The sequence below is a fragment of the Petaurus breviceps genome, unplaced genomic scaffold, assembly GCF_028583685.1.
Source record: "Petaurus breviceps papuanus isolate PSGF00001 unplaced genomic scaffold, PetGlider_PUasm1.0 183, whole genome shotgun sequence".
NCBI lineage: Eukaryota > Metazoa > Chordata > Mammalia > Diprotodontia > Petauridae > Petaurus > Petaurus breviceps.
Genome location: NW_027185791.1, coordinates 21553859 through 21575492, shown reverse-complemented (window position 1 = coordinate 21575492; position 21634 = coordinate 21553859). Strand labels below are relative to the sequence as shown.

The window sequence follows — 21634 nt, the reverse complement described above, 5'->3', positions numbered from 1 at the left end:
CTGATTCAATATTCGTTGTTCAAATGGATCCATTTTCCTCATCAGTTTGGGAGTGTCCTTCAGTGACGTGGTTTGTAATTCGTTCATGTCTCCAATGCTATGCTACTCTTTTCTATGTTTCCCCAAAAGTTCCCAACAAGGGATCCTCCCAACATGCTGGATGCCTTGCTCATTTTCTTCTGATATTGAAAGGGTACCGGAGGAGTCCTCCTCCTGTCCACCTGCCATCCCTTGATTAGCCTAGCTTTCTGTTACACGGTTTCCTTACTCCGGGTCTTCAATGGAGTTCCTCGTTGGTTATATGTGGGGAGTGCTAACATATACAGCATGTGCCTTTGCATTGTGTTCTGTAGGCTTCTCCTCTCTAACTCATCAGAAGCAGTGATGTATCACATTTCTTTGCCATTATTATACACCTGTAAGCTACTAGTACTGAAAAGATTGGCCTTTGCTTTCATGAGAACCTGGTATTCAAAAAAGTTCAAAATTTCCTGAAAGCAGTCCAGCCTACTGTCTTCCTCCTCTTCAATTCTGGGTCAACTCACTGCATTCATCTGCATTATTTGTCCCAGATATACAGCTGTTGGATAAGTTAGCTAGGGTAATCATCCCTAAATACATGTTAAAATCTGGAACATAGACATTCTTCATCCACTTAGTTTTTCCAGTGTGATTTGATAGCTTAGATTCCTTTGAGTAATTACAGATCTCTTCTAGGAGGCTCTGCAATGTTTTGGGGGTTGATTAGATGTGGTCAATTGTAGAATATCAAGTGCAAAATTTTACTGTTTCCCTGATACTTCTCTTAATGTGTTTGGCCTTGACTGTGGAGAAATGACTCTTGTAACAATTTTGTATAGATGGGAGAATAGGCTGGTGGTAACTGATGCTCTCTTAGTTACCTTTTCCCAATATTTAATAAAGTCTTCGATTTTCCCCCCTACACCTTTGGTATCTTCCTCTCCTTCATATGCACTCTGTCATAGTTCCTCAATATCATCACAATTGTATTACCTCTGACCTCAATCACTTTTCAATCAATACTTGGTCCAATCTGAGCACTTACCCCATTTTTATTCTCTTTTACCATTTCCATAAGCTTTGGAGAAGTATATCTGGAGCTGTGGTCCAAGCATGATGTTTTCACTGTCCTGATGGAGAAAAGCTTGTTAGTCTAGTTTTTGAGTCTCCATTTTTACCTTGGTTTGTAGCCTTTCTACCATTTTCATTCTTGAAGGCTCTTGTGATGATTTTGCTTAGGTGGATATCTTGCTATGCTTTCTTTAAGCTATTTTTAGTTTCCACTGCAAGGTAAATACAAAGACAAAAAATGAACCATATCCCACTCTTTAGGAGCTTGCATTCCCCTGGGGCTAGGGGCAGAGGAGGAGAATACACTTATTCACACATATAAACTCAAAATAATTTCAAGAGGGAGAGTGTTCTCAGATCTTCTGACTTCAAATTCAGCATTCAGTTCCATTCTACAAAGCTGCCTCTCTAGACTGTATGCTCTATGAAGCCAGGAGCTATTTTTATTTTTGTCTTTGTATCACAAATATTGTGCTTTGTACGTATTAGGCACTTGATAAATAATTGCTTAATTGAGTTGAATTGAGAGATCACATAGGATTCATTTTTAAAAAGAAATATCTACCTTAAAAATAAGGCAAAGAGAATAGTTGGGGAAATTCTAGAATAGTTGGGGAAATTCTGTAATATTGCCAATATTATCATGACACTGGAAACAGCATGAGTCCATTTGGAACCATCTGGTATTGGTTACCACAAGGATTGTGAACAAAGTTGCTTCTATGACCTGATCCCACAGCACGAATCCCAAAGATGACATTGTAGCTATTGGAAATTCAACAAACATTATTGGGGGATCCTGTTTAGTAAAGGGTGATGCGGGAAGCCATTTTATAAGAGTTAGAAGCAATTCTGTTAAAAGAAATAGGAACACAGAGAGTTGTGTGGCTATCCCCATGAGCCTCAGTTATTGCTTTTTTTCTCTACATGATGGAATCTTGTCACAAGTATGTGTGAAACTTTGCTCATTTTGATTGCAGGCGGAAAGGACTGGTGCTGAATATCTCCTCAGGGGCAGGTCGCTTCCCTTGGCCATTATTTAGCATTTACTCATCTACAAAAGTGAGTGAGAGCCCAGTTTGGTACCCCAGTGTTCATCAAGTTGAATGGTATAACATACATTTCCCTATTTTATTCTCTCCTTCCTTTTTCCATTTTGATTTATGAGAGATTTTCCAAAATGATTTCTCATAGACTCAACTAGTTTAGAATGTAATTCAGGGTAGAAAGAGCTCACAAAAGATTCAGGCTAAAGGTTAGGGTTGAGATTTATTGCTGAGATGGGTTCTGGGCAGGCTAGGCTGGAGTTTCTAAGAAAGAAACTGATTTTTTCCCCTCAGTTAAAATCAGTAGACATTTATGAAGTGCCTACTGCATGCTAGATACTGAAGTGAATACAAAGATTGATGCTGTCTTCAAGAAGTTTAAAAACTAATAAAAAAAACTTATAATATAGCAGCACTGATGTGGCACCAAGAGGTTATCCAACCATGAAAGGCAAGAGGTCAGCAGGAATATCCACAAAGTCGCAAGTCTAAGAAAAGTCTATATTTGTTATTGTTGATTAGTAATTTCAAAGGTGTCTGACTTTTTGTGATGGGAATGGTTTACTATCTCCTTCTTCAACTAATTTTACAGATGAGAAAACTGAGACAAACAGGGTTAAGTAACTTGCCACATAGCTAGTCACATAATCAGTAAGTGTCTGAGGCCAGATTTGAACTCAGGAAGATGAATAATATATGAGAGAAGAATATAAATTAAATATGTTGAGTTTACCCCACTAAAACAAATGATTTTACTATTATGGGAAAGTTTTTTCCAGTCTAAGGCAATAGAAAGATCTCTATTGAAATCAACACATATTTATGATTGGTAAATTTCTATATTTTCATTTCAATTAAAAATTAAATGCCTACTACATACAATACACTGAACATCTGAACATATAACAAAAATTTATTGAGTACTTACTATGTGTAATATACTGTATCAGCAAGCACCCTAGCATACCCAGGATGGCTGCTAGCACAGGTTCTTTGATCTGCTTTTTTTTTTTTTGCTTTTTGTAGGGCAATTGGGGTTAAATGACTTGCCCAAGGTCACACAGCTAGTAAGTGTGTCAAGTGTCTGAGGCCGAATTTGAACTCAGGTCCTCCTGACTCCAGGGCCGGTGCTCTATTCACTGTGACACCTAGTCGCCCCTGATATGCTTTTCTAAAGGAAAGTACTCAAAAGAGGTTAACAATCTTACTTTAATCCAATATATGTCTTTTATATATGTTGTTCACTTAGTTCAGGGGAAAAAGTCAGAACCCCGAACTTCAGAAAATACAAACAGAAATTACAAGCAGACAAAAAATACAGACAGAGAAAATAACACAATTTAATAGACCAACAGACAGGGCTTCTAGCTGTGTGACCATCACATACATATAGTGTTAGTTACCAAAGCTGGGGGGCTCAATGGCTGCCCAGGGTCTCTTCTGGCCAAATCACACAACTCTTCCCATAAATGAGCCCCAAAGTGAAATCTTACCTCAGGGTGTCTATATCTCCTTCTCCAGGATCAGAGAACATCAGTCTTTGTGACCCACTGCCTAATTACAAAGTAACAACAGGTGTGTGCCTTCCTGAAAAGCAAACCTCCCCCAAGTAAGCTTCTCTTGTTGGGCTCCAAGTGAGACCCATGAAAGGGAAGGGAAGATCTTCAAACTCTCTTAACATTACATATGCTGAACATAAAAGATGAAACACATCATAGAATTTCCTTTCATGGAGTATACAGCCTGTTAGGAGGAGTTAGGGAGCAGGGAGCATGTATGATATATGTACAAATAAATGTCATACAATACATATAATATAGGAATGAGCTTTGAAGGATAAGCTAGGTGGTGCAGGGGGTTGCCTGGAGTCAGGAAGACCTGAGTTCAACTTTGACTTACTAGCTGTGTGACCCTGAGTAAGTCACTTAACCCCTATTTGCCTCATTTTCCTCATCTCTGAAATGGGATGATAACAACAGGACCCACCTCCCAAGGGTGCTGTGAGGTAATGATTGTGAAGGGTTAACACAGTGTCCAGAAATAATAAGTGCTTTATAAATGTTAGCTATCATTACTGTGAAGAGGGAGTACTCTAAGCAGAAGAGACACATGCATAGGAGTGAAAAGAGCAGAGGGCGACTCAGTGGCACAGGAGGTAGAGCACTGGGTTTGGAATCAGAAAGACTCATCTTCCCGAGTTCAAATCCAGTCTCAGACACTTACGAGCTGTGTGACCCTGGGCAAATCACTTAACCCTGTTTGCCTCAGTTTCCCCATCTGTAAAATGAGCTGAAGAAGGAAGTGGCAAACAACTCCAGGATCTTTGCCAAAAAACCCTAAATGGGGTCACAAAGAATCAGATACAAGTCAAGTGACTGAACAGCAACAGGAAAGGGCAGAATATGATCAGGATGTAATTAACACTGTTTGGATAGAGAGCAGGGTGTAATAAAGGAGAGTGATATGAAATCAGACTGGAAAGGTAGGTTGCAGCAAGATTTTAGAGCACCTTAAATGCCTGATAAAAAGTTTGTATGGAGTAGAGAATAGGGGAGGGCTGGGAGAGATTTTTGTAGGTATAAAATAGACACAATTAGAATTAGGGGATGAAGGAGAGAGAAAAATGAAAGATCATACTGAGATTTTTCAGGGCTAAAAAAAGGAAGCTCCTTTGGGATCCCTTCTAGTACTTGTGTATCCTTGGGCTGGTAGGAGAGAGATTTTTTCGATGACTAATTCCTTTTCTTTCTAGGCTTTTGTGTGCACGTTTTCCAGAGCACTGCAAGTTGAGTATAAGGAGAAAGGAATCATTATACAGGTGATTATAAAATTGAATGGTGCAACTTTAAGGGATCTTGGGCTTGAGTTTTAAACCTTGTAACATGTTAATCTTGTGGCATCCAAGACTTCTGTGTGATTTGTTCACTAAAGGATAAGTGTCCTGGGGGGGAAGGACATTGTCCCTCTATCAGCTAATTTGGTAGCCCCTTCTTCTCATAGTATCGCAGGTTTAGACCTAGAAGGGACCCCACTGACTCTTTAGTCAATACCCTCACTTCATAGATAAGGCAGACTCAGAGGTCAAGTGACTTGCCTGGATGATCTTATCATACCAATAGTAAGTGACTCAGGTCTTCTGACTGCCACTTGGTGCAGAAATACCACACTGCCTCCAATTCAGTTCAGTCCAGCAAACATATTAAGGACCTCTATGTGAAAGGAATTGTGCCAGACACTGCCTTTATTTCTGCCACTGCCAGGGTTGCTGTTGCTTTCCTTGTCTCACAGGGCCCAGAAGACAGTGGGAGGGGATGGAAGTAGGAGTGAGGAGAGTGGGGGTGATTGTAGTTGAGGGGTACGTTGATACCCGTTAAAATAGCATATTACATCAGCCTACACATCCTGTGTTCCATCGGAAAAACATTTTCTGTATCGTTCTGAGGCATCACATTCTCCATGATATTCTCATATGTAAGAGTAGGGCAAAAGACAGTGGTAGGAGAGAGGTGGGAGAGAAAGGGCAGCGATATGATGGATTGTGGGTAGTCCCCACAAAAAGGAAGAAAGGGAAGATATCTCAGGAGGAAAGAAGAAGCATTGAAGTGCTTGTTTTGTGCTGAACAATGTGCTTAATTCTGGGGATACAAAGACAGAAAGTAGGATAGTTCCTGTTCACAAAGAGCTTATATTCACTTTGGGAGAAGCAACACATATATGAGAATTCAGCTTCAGGGCAGATAAGAAGGTCTGGAAATTTTGAGGGTGAAGCTGAAGGTTAGACGATGAGGCTGAGGGTGCATGGGCAGGTCAGGTGACAATGCCTGGGATCTGAAGGCCACAGTGTCAGGTCAAATAGTGGTTTGTCCTTCATTCTCAAAGAGGACCAGGCGATGTCATGACTTTGCAAGTGAATTGGACTTAAGTGAGGGAGGGATGTGCAAATGCACCAGCCTCACCCTCTTCACCTGGGTCCAGTAGGAAGATCTAGATCAGGATGACCGGAGATGGCCCTGGATACAGTGGGGGACCTTGGCTTTTTTGAGCTAAGATCTTTCCCGGGTCTCAGTTTTACTGAGGCAATGCATAAGGCAAAGAAGGTCCCCTTTTACCCAGTAAAAAAAAATCAATCTGGGAGGGAAGATCCTCAGGGTTTCTGGACAAAACAGACATAATTGGAGCCCAAACAATGACCAAGGTGATATGTACGCTGGGACTTATTGATAGCCCATCAACAAGAACTAGAGTGATTTGGGTTTAAGGCTTGGTGCTTAAGAAAGAGATTTATCCTGTAAACGTCAAGATATCTCACCGATTTAATCTCATTGATGAAAATTTCTACTCCTTTGGGCAGAGCACTAGCAGGTAAGTATACGATGACAGTGCCTGGGATCTGAAGGCCATAGTGGCAGGTCAAATAGTAAGGCCTGTTAGAACTCCATTTCACTGAAGGATTGTAGTTAGCGATTTCATGTCATTCAAGTAGTATGAACAGCCATATCCTCTCTTCAGGGTAAAGTATCTGTAACAAACCACTGGAAAGTGGAAGGGAGGGTTCAAGTGAAAAACTGTGTAAATAGCAATTGTTTCTGTTTTGGCCAGAAACCCTGAGGGTCTTCCCCTCCAAGATGGATTTTTTTTTTTTAGGAGACCATTTTCTACCTTATTTCTTGTTAAGCCTCAATCACTGAATGGGTGTTTCCTCTGCCATACTGAGCCCTGTTAAAGACCTTAACTTGAAAAAGCCAAGATCCCCCACTGCATCCTGGGCTATCTCCAATTGTCTGATCTAGATCTGGTCACTGGACCCAGATGACTCTGGAGGAGAAAGTGAGGCTGGTGACTTTGCACAGTCCTCCCTCACTTAAATCCAATTTACTTGCATATCATGGCACAACCTCTTTGATGTCATAGTCTTCTTTGAGAACAAAGGACAAACATCTGTGATGTAATAAATATTATATATTATTTCCAAAACTACCTAGTTTTTGTGTTTTTTCTTCTAAGTTTTCTTTTGTTCTCTGCTGTACACTTTTTTCCTTCCTCTTTTCCCACCCTGTCCTAGAGAAGGCTCCAATTAAATATTAAACGTGAATATGCACATACACACACACATATATGTGTATATATATATACACATATGTAAGACTATACATATTCCTATTTGCCAGTTCTTTCTCTGGAGGTGGATAGCAATTTCCTTCATAGGTCCAAGTCTTTCCATGTTCTTCTATAATCAACCAGCTCACCATTTCTTATAGCATTGTATTCTATCACAATCATATAACCATGACTTATTTAGCCATTCCCCACTTGAAGAGCATCTATCATTTTAGCCAATCTGATAGGTATAAAATGATATTTCAAAGTTCTTTGTATTTACATTCCTCTAATCAATAATGATTTGGGGCATTTTTTCATATGATTATATATAGTTTTGATTTCTTCATTGAAAAACTGCCTGTTCATATCCTTCAACCTTTTATCAATTGGGAAATGACTTATATTCTTATAAATTTGTTGGCAAAGTTCTTTAAATATTTGGGAAATGAGACCTTTTTGTGTGAGATTATGAAAATTTCAACCTAATTTTCTCCTTTCCTTCTAATCTTGGCTACATTGGTTGTTTTGCACAAGAACTTTTAAATTTAATATAATTGAAATTATCCATTTTACAAACATGTAAATGCTTTCTATCTCTTGTTTATTCATCAATTGTTCTCCTGTCCATGAGTCTGATAGGTAATATGGCCCATGTTGTTCTATTTTTTTTTTTTTGGTGATAGCTGTGTTTATATCTAGATGTGTATTGATTTTGACCTTATCTTAGTACATGGTTTAAAAATATTAGTCTGTGCCCAATTTCTACCAGACTGCTTTAGAACTTTCCCAGCAATTTTTAAAAACCAAATAATGAATTCTTACCCCCCAAACTTAAATCTTTACATTCATCAAATACAAGCTTACTATAATTATCTACTGCTGTGTATCATATGTCTACTCTCTTCCACTGATCTACTTTCTATTTCTTAGTCAGTACCAGATATTTACTGCCTTTATAATCTAGTTTGAGGTCTGGTACTACAGAACCTCCTTCCTTTACATTTTTTTTCATTAGTGTCTCTCTTGGGCACTTCCTCAGAAATGACTAAGGACTCCAGTCATGCTGTCCTACAAACACTCTTGCTTCCTGCAGTCCCTCTGACAGCTGCAAACCAGCTCTCCCCTATACCCTGGAACCCAAACCAGGAACTCTGCTCTCCTACAAGTTCCCACAGCCAGCAAGGTCCCTACCCCTCTGCTACAGACACTCATTGGTTTGTCCACACTCCCTCTTTTTCACCCACAGCCCTGACAGCAGAGAGTCTTTCAATCTTCCCCTTATCAGCCATCTGACTCCCACACTACCTGTGAGGTGAGGTTACCTCCTGCCCCAGTTCCCCTGTTCTCAGTGTTTGTTGATTCAGTGGAGACTATATGGAGGTGTTTGTGCTTCACTCAGGCCAAACCTCCATCCGAGCTTTTGTGAAGTCCTACCAAGTTATCTTAGGAGCACAGCTATTTTACCCTCACTTTTATTTCTTTCCGCCACTTTACATTCACTCTGAGGCTAGGTTCTGTTTTTTTTGTGGAGGAAATTGGGAAAGCCTGGAGTTTTTTACCTATTCTACCATCTTCCAAACCTTTTGGATTCCAAAGATGGTTCTCTTTTATATTATTATTAGATTTATATGTTATATTATAATATTACATTTATATAATATATAAGATCATTATATACATTTCTATGTCTACATTATAGTATGCGGCCTCTCTAGAGAAACTCTAGGGATTTTTTTAAAAAGTCAAAATAAATAAATAAATGTAACCTCAGAAAGGTCACTTACATTCTACTGGGCAGGAGCAGGAAGAAAGATAAGGACATGACATGTTGACATAAATACTGACGAGTATGCTCTGCATATATTTGTTTGTACATTGTCTCCTCCATTAGATTATAAGCTCCTTGAGGGCAGTGATTGTCTTTTGCCTCTCTTTGTAATTCCCAGTGCTTGCCGCAGTGGCTGGCACACAGTAGATGCTTAATGAATGTTTGTTGGTTGATTGATTGATTTACCGCAATGGGGCAAAGGTTTACTTTCTCTTCCTTGTTTTAGGCCTTGACGCCTTACTCTATTTCTACCTCGATGACAAAGCACCCTAACCCCAACATGATGACGAAGACAGCAGATGGATTTGTGAAGGAATCCTTGGATTTTGTTGCAGTTGGAGATGAAACTTGTGGTAGCCTGGCTCATGAAATCTTGGTAATTTGAGACTTATATCTTTAAGAGAAGTGACTGAGGAAAGGTGTATGGGACCTTCTGCTGCACAGCTACATTTCTCTGATTTTTGATGCACTTAACTCACAATTGAAATTCTTCTTTAATGCTTCAGCATGGCAAGGGATTCTTTATAACGTGGATTCTTGATAACAATGTCAGGAGAAGGACAAACTGAAAAGTCCTTCCAAGCTAGGAAGGATTTAGAAATGGAGATGGACAATAGACTGTGTCTATAATCTGAGAACACATTTTATCAGTTTCAAACAGGATCATAGTCAAACAGTTCTCTACCAGGAGATAAATTTTTCATTTTTAGCAATTCATAAAACCCCTCTACTAAACTACAGAAGGATTTTTGTGGAGAGAATACCCATCCTATGAAATCATGGATCCTTGAAGTAAGAACTCATGATTATCTCTGGTTAGTAGGGTTAGGTTATGAGGCAGCTGAGTGAAACAATGCAGAGAGTACTGGACTTAAAGTCAGGAATTCAATCCAGTTGCACACATTTACTAGCTGGATGACCCTGACTCAGTCACTTAATCTCTATTTGCCTCAGTTTTCTCACCTGTAAAATAAGGTTAATAATGGCACCAATCTCCTAAGCTATTATGGCAATCAAATGAGATAATATTTGTAATGTGCTTAAGACTCAATATAAATGCTAGCTCTTAGGTATTAAAAGCATAACTCAAATTGTCCATATTTTAACCTCTTCTAATTCCTACTTACCTTTTGAGAAAGATGCCACTAAGATCCAGCCTTGTAATAGTTGTGTTCCAGAAGTTAGGATTGTTCCAAATGGATTAAAAAAGGCATTCCCCATAGAACTAGTGCTATATAAGTGGTAATTAGTTTAGTTTCCCAAACCAACCCATAAAACCTGTTCATCCATGACGAAGTTACCCTATAGAGTAATGGATTTATGGTCAGAGGACTTGGGTTCTTATCCTTGCCCTTCCCCTTAGCCTCTGTGTGACTTTGGGCAAATCACTTAACCTTTATGGGGCTTGGTTTCCTTATCTGTAACATTGGTCTAGAACAGGCATTCTCAACCTTATGTCATGAACCCCCTTTGGCAGTCTGATGAATCCTATGGACGCTTTTTTTCAGAATAGTGTTTATAACAATTGAAGCAAATGCTTTCAGTTAAAGGTTGGTGAAAATAAAGATATTTTTCCCATCCAAGTTCTCAGACTCTTAGTCATCTATCAATGGGGACCTCAGTTTAAGGACCCGTGGTCTAGATAATCTGCTAGCTTGAAATTAATGACCATAATCCTATAATCCTCTAACTACCATTTTTAAAATGATGTCTAAGAGAAAACTTATTCCAAATTCCAATTCAGAACTTCAGTTAGGGAGAACTGGGGACTCCCCCTCTTTCCTCTCTGTGCCACCCATAGGAACCAGTATAGAACTCCACATGGTGGGGAGGGGGCCTCGGGTAGAGAAGAGGAGATCCAGGTCTTCAGTAGCAGAGCCAGTGGTCTATGTCTTTGGCAGGCATTGTGAGAGGTCGAGATCTTCCATGGTAGTGGGTATAAAGGTAGAGAAAAAGGAGGGAAGAGTACAAAAGGGAGGGCAATGGTGATTAGCAGGACAACTGGTGGTGTCCCAGAGAGAAGAGCTATTCCTGTAGGTCTACTCTAAGAGGTGATACACTGGCTCGGGGCAGCTCTTGATAAATAATACATTTGTAATCTATATTCCCAGAAGTCAGGGAGTTCTATATTTCCAAACATGAAGCTCATGGCGGGAAAGGAGAAACTAAGAACCTAGAGAATCAACTCCCAACCACTGTACGGTAATTCATCTTCCAGGGACGAGTAACCTGTCTCATGGTGTGCTCCCATTAGAAAGAAGCTCAGGAAAAATACCAGGGGAAAGGAAAAAGACAAACTACAAAGACTTCTTGTTTTAATGCACTAGCTTTTGACTTTATCCCTTCATGAAACATGGAAGTAGTGTTACAAGGCTTAAAGTGTTACAAGTGTTAAAGTGTTACAAGTGTCAAAGTGTTACAAAATGTTATACAACACAACAAAGTGTTACAAAGTGTAATACAAAGTGTTACAAAGTGTTAAAGTGTTACAAGTAGAAGTTACAACAAGAGAAGTAAGATGTGCTTGGAATTTTTGAATTGCTTTTTCCTTTTTGTTAAAAAAAAAAAGTACAAAAACTTGTTGACAGACTAGTTCTTCCACTTCCATTGTAGGAATGTGAGATTAGTGCAGTGCTATTAGATTTGTAGACCACTCCCTTTATCCTCACTGAAGTTCCTAATTCCTATATCTGTCCTTTGAGTTTTATTCCATGACAAGTATACCTGTAATTTTCTGCTCTTTCTTTCTCAAGAACATTGAAAGGATTTAAAGCATTTAGAGACATATTTTCCCGAAGAAAATTTGCTATAAGTTAAAAGCTGAGACCTAATTCTAACTCTTCTAGACCACTAACTTAATGACAGAATACTGATCATCCAGAATTACTACATAAGAGACCTGAGGCCAAGAGAGGCTAAACTGTCCTTATTATCAGGAAATTATCAATAGATCTGAGATTGGAACTTAGGCTTCTAGTTCAAGTCAGAGTGTAATTAATAACGTGAATGAAGAACCTTGGGAAACTTAGTCCTATTTCCTGTATCCTTATCTCTTCCCTCTTCCCCCCCAAAAGTCTACTGGGTGGTGTTAAAAGAATCTGTAGTTTACCATATTTTTTATGGTGAAGGCCATGAGCTCCCTCTTTTTTCCTCTTCATCTCAAAATTTCTTAGCGTCATCCCTCTCATTCTTTACCGTAGTCTCTGATAACAAGTCGGTCCTTTTCCTCAGTAAGGTCTATCTTCCTATATGTACTCTCTATCCCATTCTCTTCCATATTCTCCTTCAGAATGATGCCTCAGTCATACCCTCTCTCCTTAAATTTCAGCCTCTCTCTACCATTTCTTTTCCTGCTGCCTTTCACACATGCCCAAGTCCTCTCTATCCTTAAAAAAACTCCACTAAAACCTACCCCTCTTTAAGTTATCATCCTCTATCTTTTCTCCAGTTTGTTAACTTCCAAATGCCAAGAAAGCAAAAGCTGTGTGCATGCATTGTCTCTCTTTCCTCTTTTCTCACTCTTCAATGCCTGCCCAGGTCTGGCTTCTTACCTCTTCACAACTGAATTTGCTCCTTAAAAAATGACTGATGATTTCCTAATTGCTCCTTCTAACGCCTTATTGTCTGTCTTCACCCACCTTGATCTGAATGGAGCATTTGACACCATTAGCCATCATGTCCTCCTGGATATTCCTTTTTTTTCTGGTGATGTTCATATTTCTTGCTTCATCTGCCTGTATAACTAACTGCTCCTTCTCAGATGCTTTTGCTGGCCATCACCCCTCCTAACCGCAGGCATAGCTTCCTAAATCCATCATTGACCCCCTTCTCTTCTTTATTTTTTTGTCTCTTTTATTTTTTTTACTTTTTACTTTTTTTTACTCTTTTTTTGTCATCTTTTTTACTTTGATGGGTTTAATGATCATTTCTGTTCACCTAAGTTATACATTTTCATATCGAACCCCAGTTTCTTTCCTGACATCTGCTGGATTTCCTATAGATATTTCTAATTCAACTTATCCAAAAGAAAATTTCTCCTTCTCCCCCAGAAAACACCCCTGTTCCAGACTGTGCGGTGCCTGTCGCGGGCACCACCATTCTTGTCTCCCAGGGTTACAACTTTGACGTTATCTTCTACTCTCCAAACTCTCTTACTCTGCATGGCCAATCAGTGACCTTGTGACTTCAGTGTCCCTACAATCCGTCCTCTTCATGTAGCCGCCACCATGGTTCAGGCCTCAATCAACTCTTACTTGACCTATTGCAATGGTCTCCTAAGAGGCTTGCACGCCTCATGTATTTCCCTACTCTAATCCATTCTCTAGATAACCAATGTGATTTTTCTCAAGTGCAGATCAGTCCCCTGTCCAATAAACCCTAGTGACTCCCTATTGGCCTAAGGATAAAATAAAAATTGCCACTTGGCTTTTAAAGTCTCTAATGACCTGGGTTTTAAGCCTACCTTTCCAGTCTTTTTTTTTTCTTTTTTGGAGGGGGGGGGTAGGGCAATTGGGGTTAAGTGACTTGCCCGAGGTCACACAGCTAGTTCGTGTGTGTGTGTGTGTGTGTGTGTTAAGTGTCTGAGGCTGAATTTGAACTCAGGTCCTCTTGACTCCAGGGCCAGTGCTCTATTGACTGTGCCACCTAGCTGTCCCCAAACTGAGAATTTTTAAAGTTATTTCTATAAACTAAAAATCTTTCACTTGTCAACTTAGTTGCTTTGATTTCCTCCTAAACACTAATGTTTGTATTTTTGATTTGTGAAGGCATGCCTCATAGACTTGATTCCTTCCTGGATGTTCTACAGTGATGCATTTCTGACCCATTTCATAAAGTATAAAGACAAATTCCAGTAAGTGACCCCGGGGAGGAAGGAGTCGTGGAGACAGCCAGCAGCGCTGCTTCTGGCAGTACTTGCGTTTGCCTGAAGAACACTAGAAACCCGAGTTCTCACTTCATTACCTGAAGCTGCAGCTCCTAGGCATTGTGGATGTTTAAAATATTAAATAGTTTTGCTTCTCCTCGTGTCTGGAAATTTATTTGGATAGCTGGAGAGTGATGAGGAGATCTGACTCTAGGCTTTGTGTGAGCATGAGAGAGAGGGCAGGGCATATCTGTGGGTGAGAAGTTAGAGCTCCAGCTTGACATATCACCAAATCACAGAATGGCAAGACTTAGAAGGGATCCTGAGAAGCCACCCACTCCATCCCATACCTGCACAAGAAGCCTTTGCACAACCCAGAGCTTCAAACTCTAATCTATTCCCCAAATGGTGGAATGGAAAGGGAAATGGATTGGAATTCACAGGACATGGAATGAATCCTCACTTGATAATTTAATAGCTGTGGGACCTAGAGAAAAATCACTTAATTTCCCTGACCTTGGGTTCCATATCTATTAAATGGGGTTGGAGACACTTCCATTCCATACTTCATGGGATCATGGTGAATAAATGGCTTTGTGAAACCTTTAAAGTGCCCTTAGGATTGAACTGTTTCTGGAGCTGTTCCTTAGATAGCATCTTGTTTGAGCTGTTGGCAAGATTGAGCCAGAACTACCCATTTAATTAGACTTTCTTCAGCAAAATAATGTCACAGGGCGCCAAAGAGGGTCAGCCAAGGGCCATAATTCTTTTAATTATGTTAGAATTCATCTGATGGGGGGGGGGGGGGGGGGGATGGGAGGAAGATTTTAAAATTAGTTTCATATGCATGTAACAGTCTGGCTTATGTCACCACTGCCCTCTACTGGTTCAAAAGAGATGTATGCTGTTTTCACTGGGGACTTGAATTCTTTATGAAACTGCATTCGAAAATTTAACTTTCTGGAAATTAATGTTTTAAAATTTCTAAACCAGTGCCTTTTGAGACAGTGTCTTTGAGTCCCAGTTTCTTCTCCTATAAAATAATGGGGGTTACATTAGATGATTTCCAAGGTCCTTTTCAGTTCTAAAATTCAATTATGCTAAGGTCTGATTAAATGCTGTTTCTAGAATTCCCAATAAATTCTGGTTTTAGACTTGTTCCAGATCCCTGTAGGTCAAATATCATCTATGTTTGCCTTATGGCTCTCAAGAACAGTGTCTTTCTCTGAGTAGAAAATGGAGTCTACGATCAACTCAAAAGTGTTGCTCTGTTATACGATAACTAAGCCTATCCATTCACACCTCATGCCCAAGAGTCATCATTAATTCTCTCAGTGAAGTTCTCTATGGGTATGCCCCACACCTTCCATGAAGAGATAGCGTCAAGGCCTCAGTCAAAAGGTCACCTCCACATAATCTCATGAAGTTGACTCTTCCCCATCAACCTCCTAAATCAGCATTTTTCCAGCTGTTGGGGGGAGGGGGGATCACGTCACTCTATGAGGTGTGTAAACCTGAAGAAGAAGGACAAGCAAAGCCAAAATATCGGATAGTCTGGCATACAATTTCTCTGCTTCAAAATCCACTTTTCCCAATGAAAACAGAATTGAAACCCAAGTCTACACAGCAAATCTGCCCCACTTTACAGTGAGTGCACTGTCAATTTTAATTGAATTAATTTATTTAAGTCAATATGCATATATGAGGTCCAATTTGTTGACTCTTGACAGAGGAATGACTTGCTGTCATTGCCACTCCACTCTACGGGCTTATGACGCAGATCATTTGGCTGCTTGCTGTATTTGAAATTAAAGTGTCATCTAAAAATTTGATAATTTTATGTGGAAGTTAAAAGTATCTGTTGTGTTTCTTAACATCATTTTGGCAAGTGTGAATAAATGAAAAACTCATTAAGCCTTTACGATATGTTAAGCATCAAAGACATAAAGTTAAAACTGACAGTCCCTGCTCTCAAAAATTTAATAATTCTATGAGTGGGGGAGGAGAGGGAGAGAAGGAGACAAGACATACAGGAGGGTTTAACTGCTAGGCAGATGGCAAGGCCCAGAAGTCTTTAGGGTGCATTGACAGACAGATGACAATACCTGGGCATCTGGAGAGCAGGACAAACGTTAAGGATGAGTCATAAGGAGGAGTGCCAGGGCAGATGATAAAGTCTGGTGCCCTTTCCTCTTACTAGATCGGTTGTAGTTGGTGACTTTTTTTTTTAAGCAATCGGGGTTAAGTAACTTGCTCAAGGTTACACGGCCAGGTGTTTCTGGGTGGGTGCTGAGTGTCTGAGCCCGGATTCAATCCCAGGTCATCCCGACACTGGAGCTGGCGCTCTTACTTGCTGAGCTGCCTGGCCACCCCTAGTTGGTGACTTCTTGCTCACAACAGAACAGTGACTGGAAGGACTCTAGCTGAACCCAGTGGAGCCAGGTTTCATGAGTCCAATGGATTAATGTCCCCAGCAGAGAAATGTGCCTGGACAAGTCACCTCCCACAGAGAGGAGCAGCTGAAGCAGCATCATAAGAGGATAGAAGGGGCCCGGCAGTGTCAGAGGTGTGTTTCCCACCCAGAGGGAGGTGTTCCCCATGTTTGAGTCTCATTCATTTTTTCTGTACTTGATCACTCTTCCACTGATCGTGTACATGTTTGTGGGAGTGGGTGCCCAAAGTTTATGGGGAGGGTGGATGTTCTTTTTTGTAAGTATTCTTAATCTGCTGTATGAGCAAATGTCCTTCCTTTGAGCTAATTGTGTTCTCTGACTGACTTGAAAAGTAACAATATGAATGCGGAATTCATGAATCATAGTTTTAGGAGTGTCGCCTTAGACCTCGGGTAACCATCCCACAAGGGAGCCATCCTGTTTTTTAGGGCAGTTTTTAAAAACACCCATAGAGAGTGCTTTTCCTTACACCAATGGAATCACTAATCGAGCCCTATCCCTACAGTGACAAACTCCTTCCACCATCGTGGACAGCTGACTCTAGCATCATGATCCCAGGTGTACGTAAAGACAGGCAGAAATGGCGGGAAAAGAAGGCAAAAATGTACACGGCAATAGGAATGCATGCCAAAATGATTTAGACAAAAGCTTGGGTGCTTGAAGGGATATGGTCCAATGTGAAAAGAAAAAGAATACACAGAAATGGTAGAAAAGAGAACACATATGGGAAAAGCAGCTGGAGTAGACCAAATGTACATGGGAGAAATTTGTACAGGTGCTGAAGGAAGGGAAGATATTAAAAATGTGGCCAAAATCTTAGCCCTTACTAATACCAAAAGAAAAAAAAAGTTGATTAAACAATCAACAACTATCAACCTATATGTCTACTTTCCCGTCTCTAAAGAATATTTAGAAGCATTATTGACATTCCCATGGAGGGCATCCTCTAGGAGAGTATTGATAAAGAAGTCAGCCTTTTTTGCAAACAATATTCCATAATAGGCCACCTCTTTACTGTTGTGCAATTGACTGAAAGATGTAGAGAATACAATACCCCACTGTGCTCATTGTTTGCTAATTATAAAAGACATGATTTAGTAGAACAAAATGCTGCCTTCAATTCCTAGGTCAATCAACAAGCATTTATTAATTGTCTATTATGTGTCAGTCAGTGTAATAGGCACTGGGGAATATGAAGATGAAAAGGAAATTGTCCCTTCCCATAAAATTATTTGAAAGACATAATTAGAGCAGAATGAGATACATTTCTGTGCCTCCACAATGGGAATTTGTTTTGCTTGACTATGCATATTTATTATAAGGCCTTTTTTTTTAAATTGGGCAGTGTGGGTGGAAGAGATGATAAATGCTTGCTAATTGGGAAAGAACATGAAAAAAGAAAGTTATAATAAGAGATAACCTTGTTCCTGGACCTGTTGGTCACAAACATCAAGCAGGTCATGAAATAGGCAGATATAGGGCTACCAAAAATGTTTGCTAGTGGAATGGAAGAAATCCAGCTCAGAGTCCAAGTGGAAGGGAGATTATGGGTAGTAGAGTGCTATTGTTTGTGAATAACCTCATTCTAGGTCCATCAAGCCAAAGGGTATTGAAGCCAGTTAAATCGGCTGTTGAGAGGTCATTGTTAAATTTTCAATGTGCTTAGAAATTGGAAAAATGCTACAAATCAGAGTTTGGTGTATTGTTTCACTGATTGTTTAGACTTAAACAAGTGATAGAGGAAATGTTAATAATGCAGATTAAACCTAAAAGTGCATTGCATAGATGTTTGTTTTCTGAGAGCTGGCTGTTAAATAGTCACTAGCACATTCTTGTGTCAAGTCCTGGAACATTGCAGAGCCTCAAGAGAATTTGACCTAAATATTCATACAGCAAAGATTAAGTGGTTGAAGAATGTCCATCTCCCAGCCATGCAGTTAGAGGAACAATCTATAGATTTTGTCCATTGGACAGATGGTACAAATAGACACCAAACTGGGTCCAGAATAAAACAGGAGGAGAAGAGTGAGTTGTATTGCCTTTAGAACATTTGCCATCTCCATCTTTAAAAAACTGGTGTTCAACATGGTATAGTCAACAAGGACCAGAAAGACTAAGCCATGTCTCTGATACATACTGCCTACGGGAACCTCTCAATTCTTTGGGCAGCTCCCCAAGACTGCAAAGACTTGTTGACCTGCATCAATAGAGGGTGTTTTTCCTTATGCCAACGGAATCACAAATTGAGCCCTATCCCTACCTATATTCAACCAGTGTTGTTGTATGGCAGCAAATTGTCAAAAATTAAAGTTTTGAAAGAATGAAAAATGAATAGCAGACACAGGGAAATGGAGAGGCTCTGGTGGGTTTGAGCAGGGAAGGGAAAGGGAATAAATATTTATATAGTGCCTACTAAATGCCAGGCATTGTGCTAAGGAAATTTATAAATATTATCTCATTTGACCCTTACAATAACCTTGTGAGATAGGATGGTGGTTATTTTTCCCATTTTCCCATTGAGGAAACTGAGGCAAACAGAGGTTTAAATAACTTATCGAGGGCCACAGAGATAATAAGTGACTGTAAGTTAATGGAATATAAGATCTTCCCACCCATTAATAATCCCCCCTTCCCCAGTAGCCCATTAAGGGAAGGAAGCTGGCTTAGGGGAGGCTTGCTGGTAGGAAGGCTTTCACACCTTTTACTAATTTCTGATTAGGCACTGAATCAGGAGGGTTGTGATGCCTTCTGACTGAGAAGTGTATATATACTCTGAGTTGGTATTTTGCTTTGAGGGCTTACTTATGGGAAGGATCTTGACATTCCCTGGTCAAGATTCAGAAAGGTCATATGTTCAGAGATCCCCAACTGCTCAGATGTAAAGGCTCTCTCAATCCATAGATGTATGGAAAGTATATAGTTCATTCAGACAGTCAGAGCCCTGTCTGTTGGTCTTTATTTCTCTGCTTATATTTTCTCTGGAGTTCAGGGTGCTGACTTTTCCCCTGAAGTAGTGAATGTAATTAAAAAAGATTATTGACCTCTTGAACAGCTGTAAGCAGATCTAAGAACCTGTGCTAGCAGCTATCCTGGGGATGCCAGTGTGGTTGACACTACAGTGACTGAAGTAAAATTTGAACTCAGGACTTCCTGACTCTGAGTCTATCAGTCTACTCACTGGGGCTACCTGGCTGCCATTTCAGAATTTGTGTTTCACTTGAGAATTTGAGTTTCATATTACAGAGGCATTGGTCTCTCTAGGGTCTGGAATAGTTGAATCCTCTCTCCAAGGACCTGGAAAAGCTTTCTATAATCCTGAATCTCTGCACATGCATTGCATTTCCCCTTTTTGAAATTTCCCTTCTCCTCTCCTTCTGTGATATTATTGAGGGTGTTGATGACTCAAGACCACCCAGAAGTCTCACTACTTTAGGTAGCTTTCTGTAAGCACATTTTCCCTGAAACTCTAATTCAGAAAAGGAGCTGTGGGAATATATAGATAAACAGTGTGATTATTCTTCAGAATAATAGGCATTGGAAGAATCAGAACTTTTGCTCCAAGGAATTGAGAAAATAAACCAGCTGATGGTCACTGCGGTTCTGGCCTAGATGTCTAACAATTCACCTGAAATGGAATTTGAATTCAGGCTTTTCTTGATTCCAGGTCATATTGGAACCCAAAGGTCATCAGAGGATCAGGTCTCAAGTGTCACTTGAGTCATTTATTAGCAGTGTGACCCAAAGTAAATGATTTCATCTCTCTGAGCCTCAGTTGGTGCAATGGATAGAGTGCTGGGCCTGAAGTCAGGGAGACTCATCTTCCTGAGTTCAAATCTGGCCTCAGAAAATTACTAGCTGTGTGACCCTGGGCAAGTCACTTAACCCTGTTTGCCTCAGTTTTCTCATTTGGAAAATGTGCTGGAGAAGGAAATGGCAAATCACTCCAGTGTCTCTCAGAAAACCCCAAATGGGGTCATGAAGCATCAGGATCAAAACAACTGAACAACAACAATGAAATGAAGGGGCTGGATGCTGATCACCTGTGATCTATTGTCCCCGAGGAATCTCCTTCCTGCTGGAGGCTTCCAGAAGACATGTGTGAGACACTTCATTAAAGCTTTTGCATTAAACACTGGAGTCCTCCTAAGAACCAAGGAAGAAATAGAGCACCAGTCCTGGAGTCAGGAGGGCTTGAATTCAAATATGACCTCAGACACTTAACACTTTACTAGCCATGTGACTTTGGGCTAGTCACTTAACCCCACTTGCCCTGCCTTCCCTCCTCCAAAAAAAGACAAAAAAAGAACCAAGGAAGGGAGAGTGGGTTTCTCAGTCACATGACTGGAAATTAGCATTAGAATTTTTACTCCAAAGTTGTTGTTGTTGTTTTTTTTTTTGAGATTGAAGTAGGGAATTGACAGGGGCGGGATGGATCTCTTTGGGGAATTTTTTTATTAGCAAATTCCAGCTCTGGGGCTTTAACTACCAATCTCTTTTCTGCTTTTCAGAGTCTCCACAGAGGGGCAGTCTTCTATCACACTAACCAATTCTAGACTAATCCTCTGTAGGTCTCAATTTCTGAGATGACTTTGGCATTTCTGGATGAGAACATAAAGTCCTCGAGTAAGTTAGATAACAATATGGTCTAAAATGGGGGAGGGGGGAGTGGTGGTGGTGATAGGGGAAGGACTGAGAACTGAGTGATGGTGGGTATTTTGCGATTATTGAGTCAATTAGCTTCCCTGTTCCTGGTCATACAATCTTGGCCAATCATTTCATTTCATGTGCTACCTACAAGTGGGTCATAGAGGGGGGTCTGCTAATAGAGTGTGTTCAAATGAAGTAGAAATCTCTACCACTGGAAAAAATTACTCAGAGCCCATTGTCTCTTGGCATTGGGTTTGTAAGGCCGCAGTCAGAGGAGAATCTGCTGTTGTCATTGTTGTTTTCAGCACACTTTCACAAATAATAGTTGACATTGATATAGTTTTAAGGTTTGCAAAGTACTTTATACACATTAATGTATCTGAACGTCATTGTGAGGAAAGGTATCCCCATTTTAAAAATGAGGAATCTGAGAATGGTTGTCATCCTGTTAGAAATGGTAAGGGGCAGCATTTGAACCCGGTTCTCTCCTGAGGCCAAGTCTAACACGCTTTCAGAATGTTGCTGCTCTCACTAAATTACACCTTTGAATTCTCATTCCCGTAAAGCAGGAGATCTGGCATATTTTTCCTATCTAGAAAGGTTT

At 40.2% G+C, this 21634-nt stretch overlaps 1 protein-coding gene across 4 annotated transcripts in view; it reads left to right on the top strand.

The window, feature by feature from the left end:
* Positions 1-14087, top strand: part of HSD17B3 (hydroxysteroid 17-beta dehydrogenase 3) — a 60399-nt gene extending 46312 nt beyond the window's left edge. For all 4 annotated transcript variants that reach the window (XM_069088015.1, XM_069088017.1, XM_069088016.1 and 1 more), the window contains 4 exons: positions 2073-2154; positions 4891-4956; positions 9293-9442; positions 13833-14087. In XM_069088015.1, the coding sequence (XP_068944116.1) occupies positions 2073-2154; positions 4891-4956; positions 9293-9442; positions 13833-13922 (388 nt within the window). In that variant the 3' untranslated portion in view covers positions 13923-14087. The remainder of the gene's footprint in view (positions 1-2072; positions 2155-4890; positions 4957-9292; positions 9443-13832) is intronic.
* The last annotated feature ends 7547 nt before the right edge of the window (positions 14088-21634 follow it).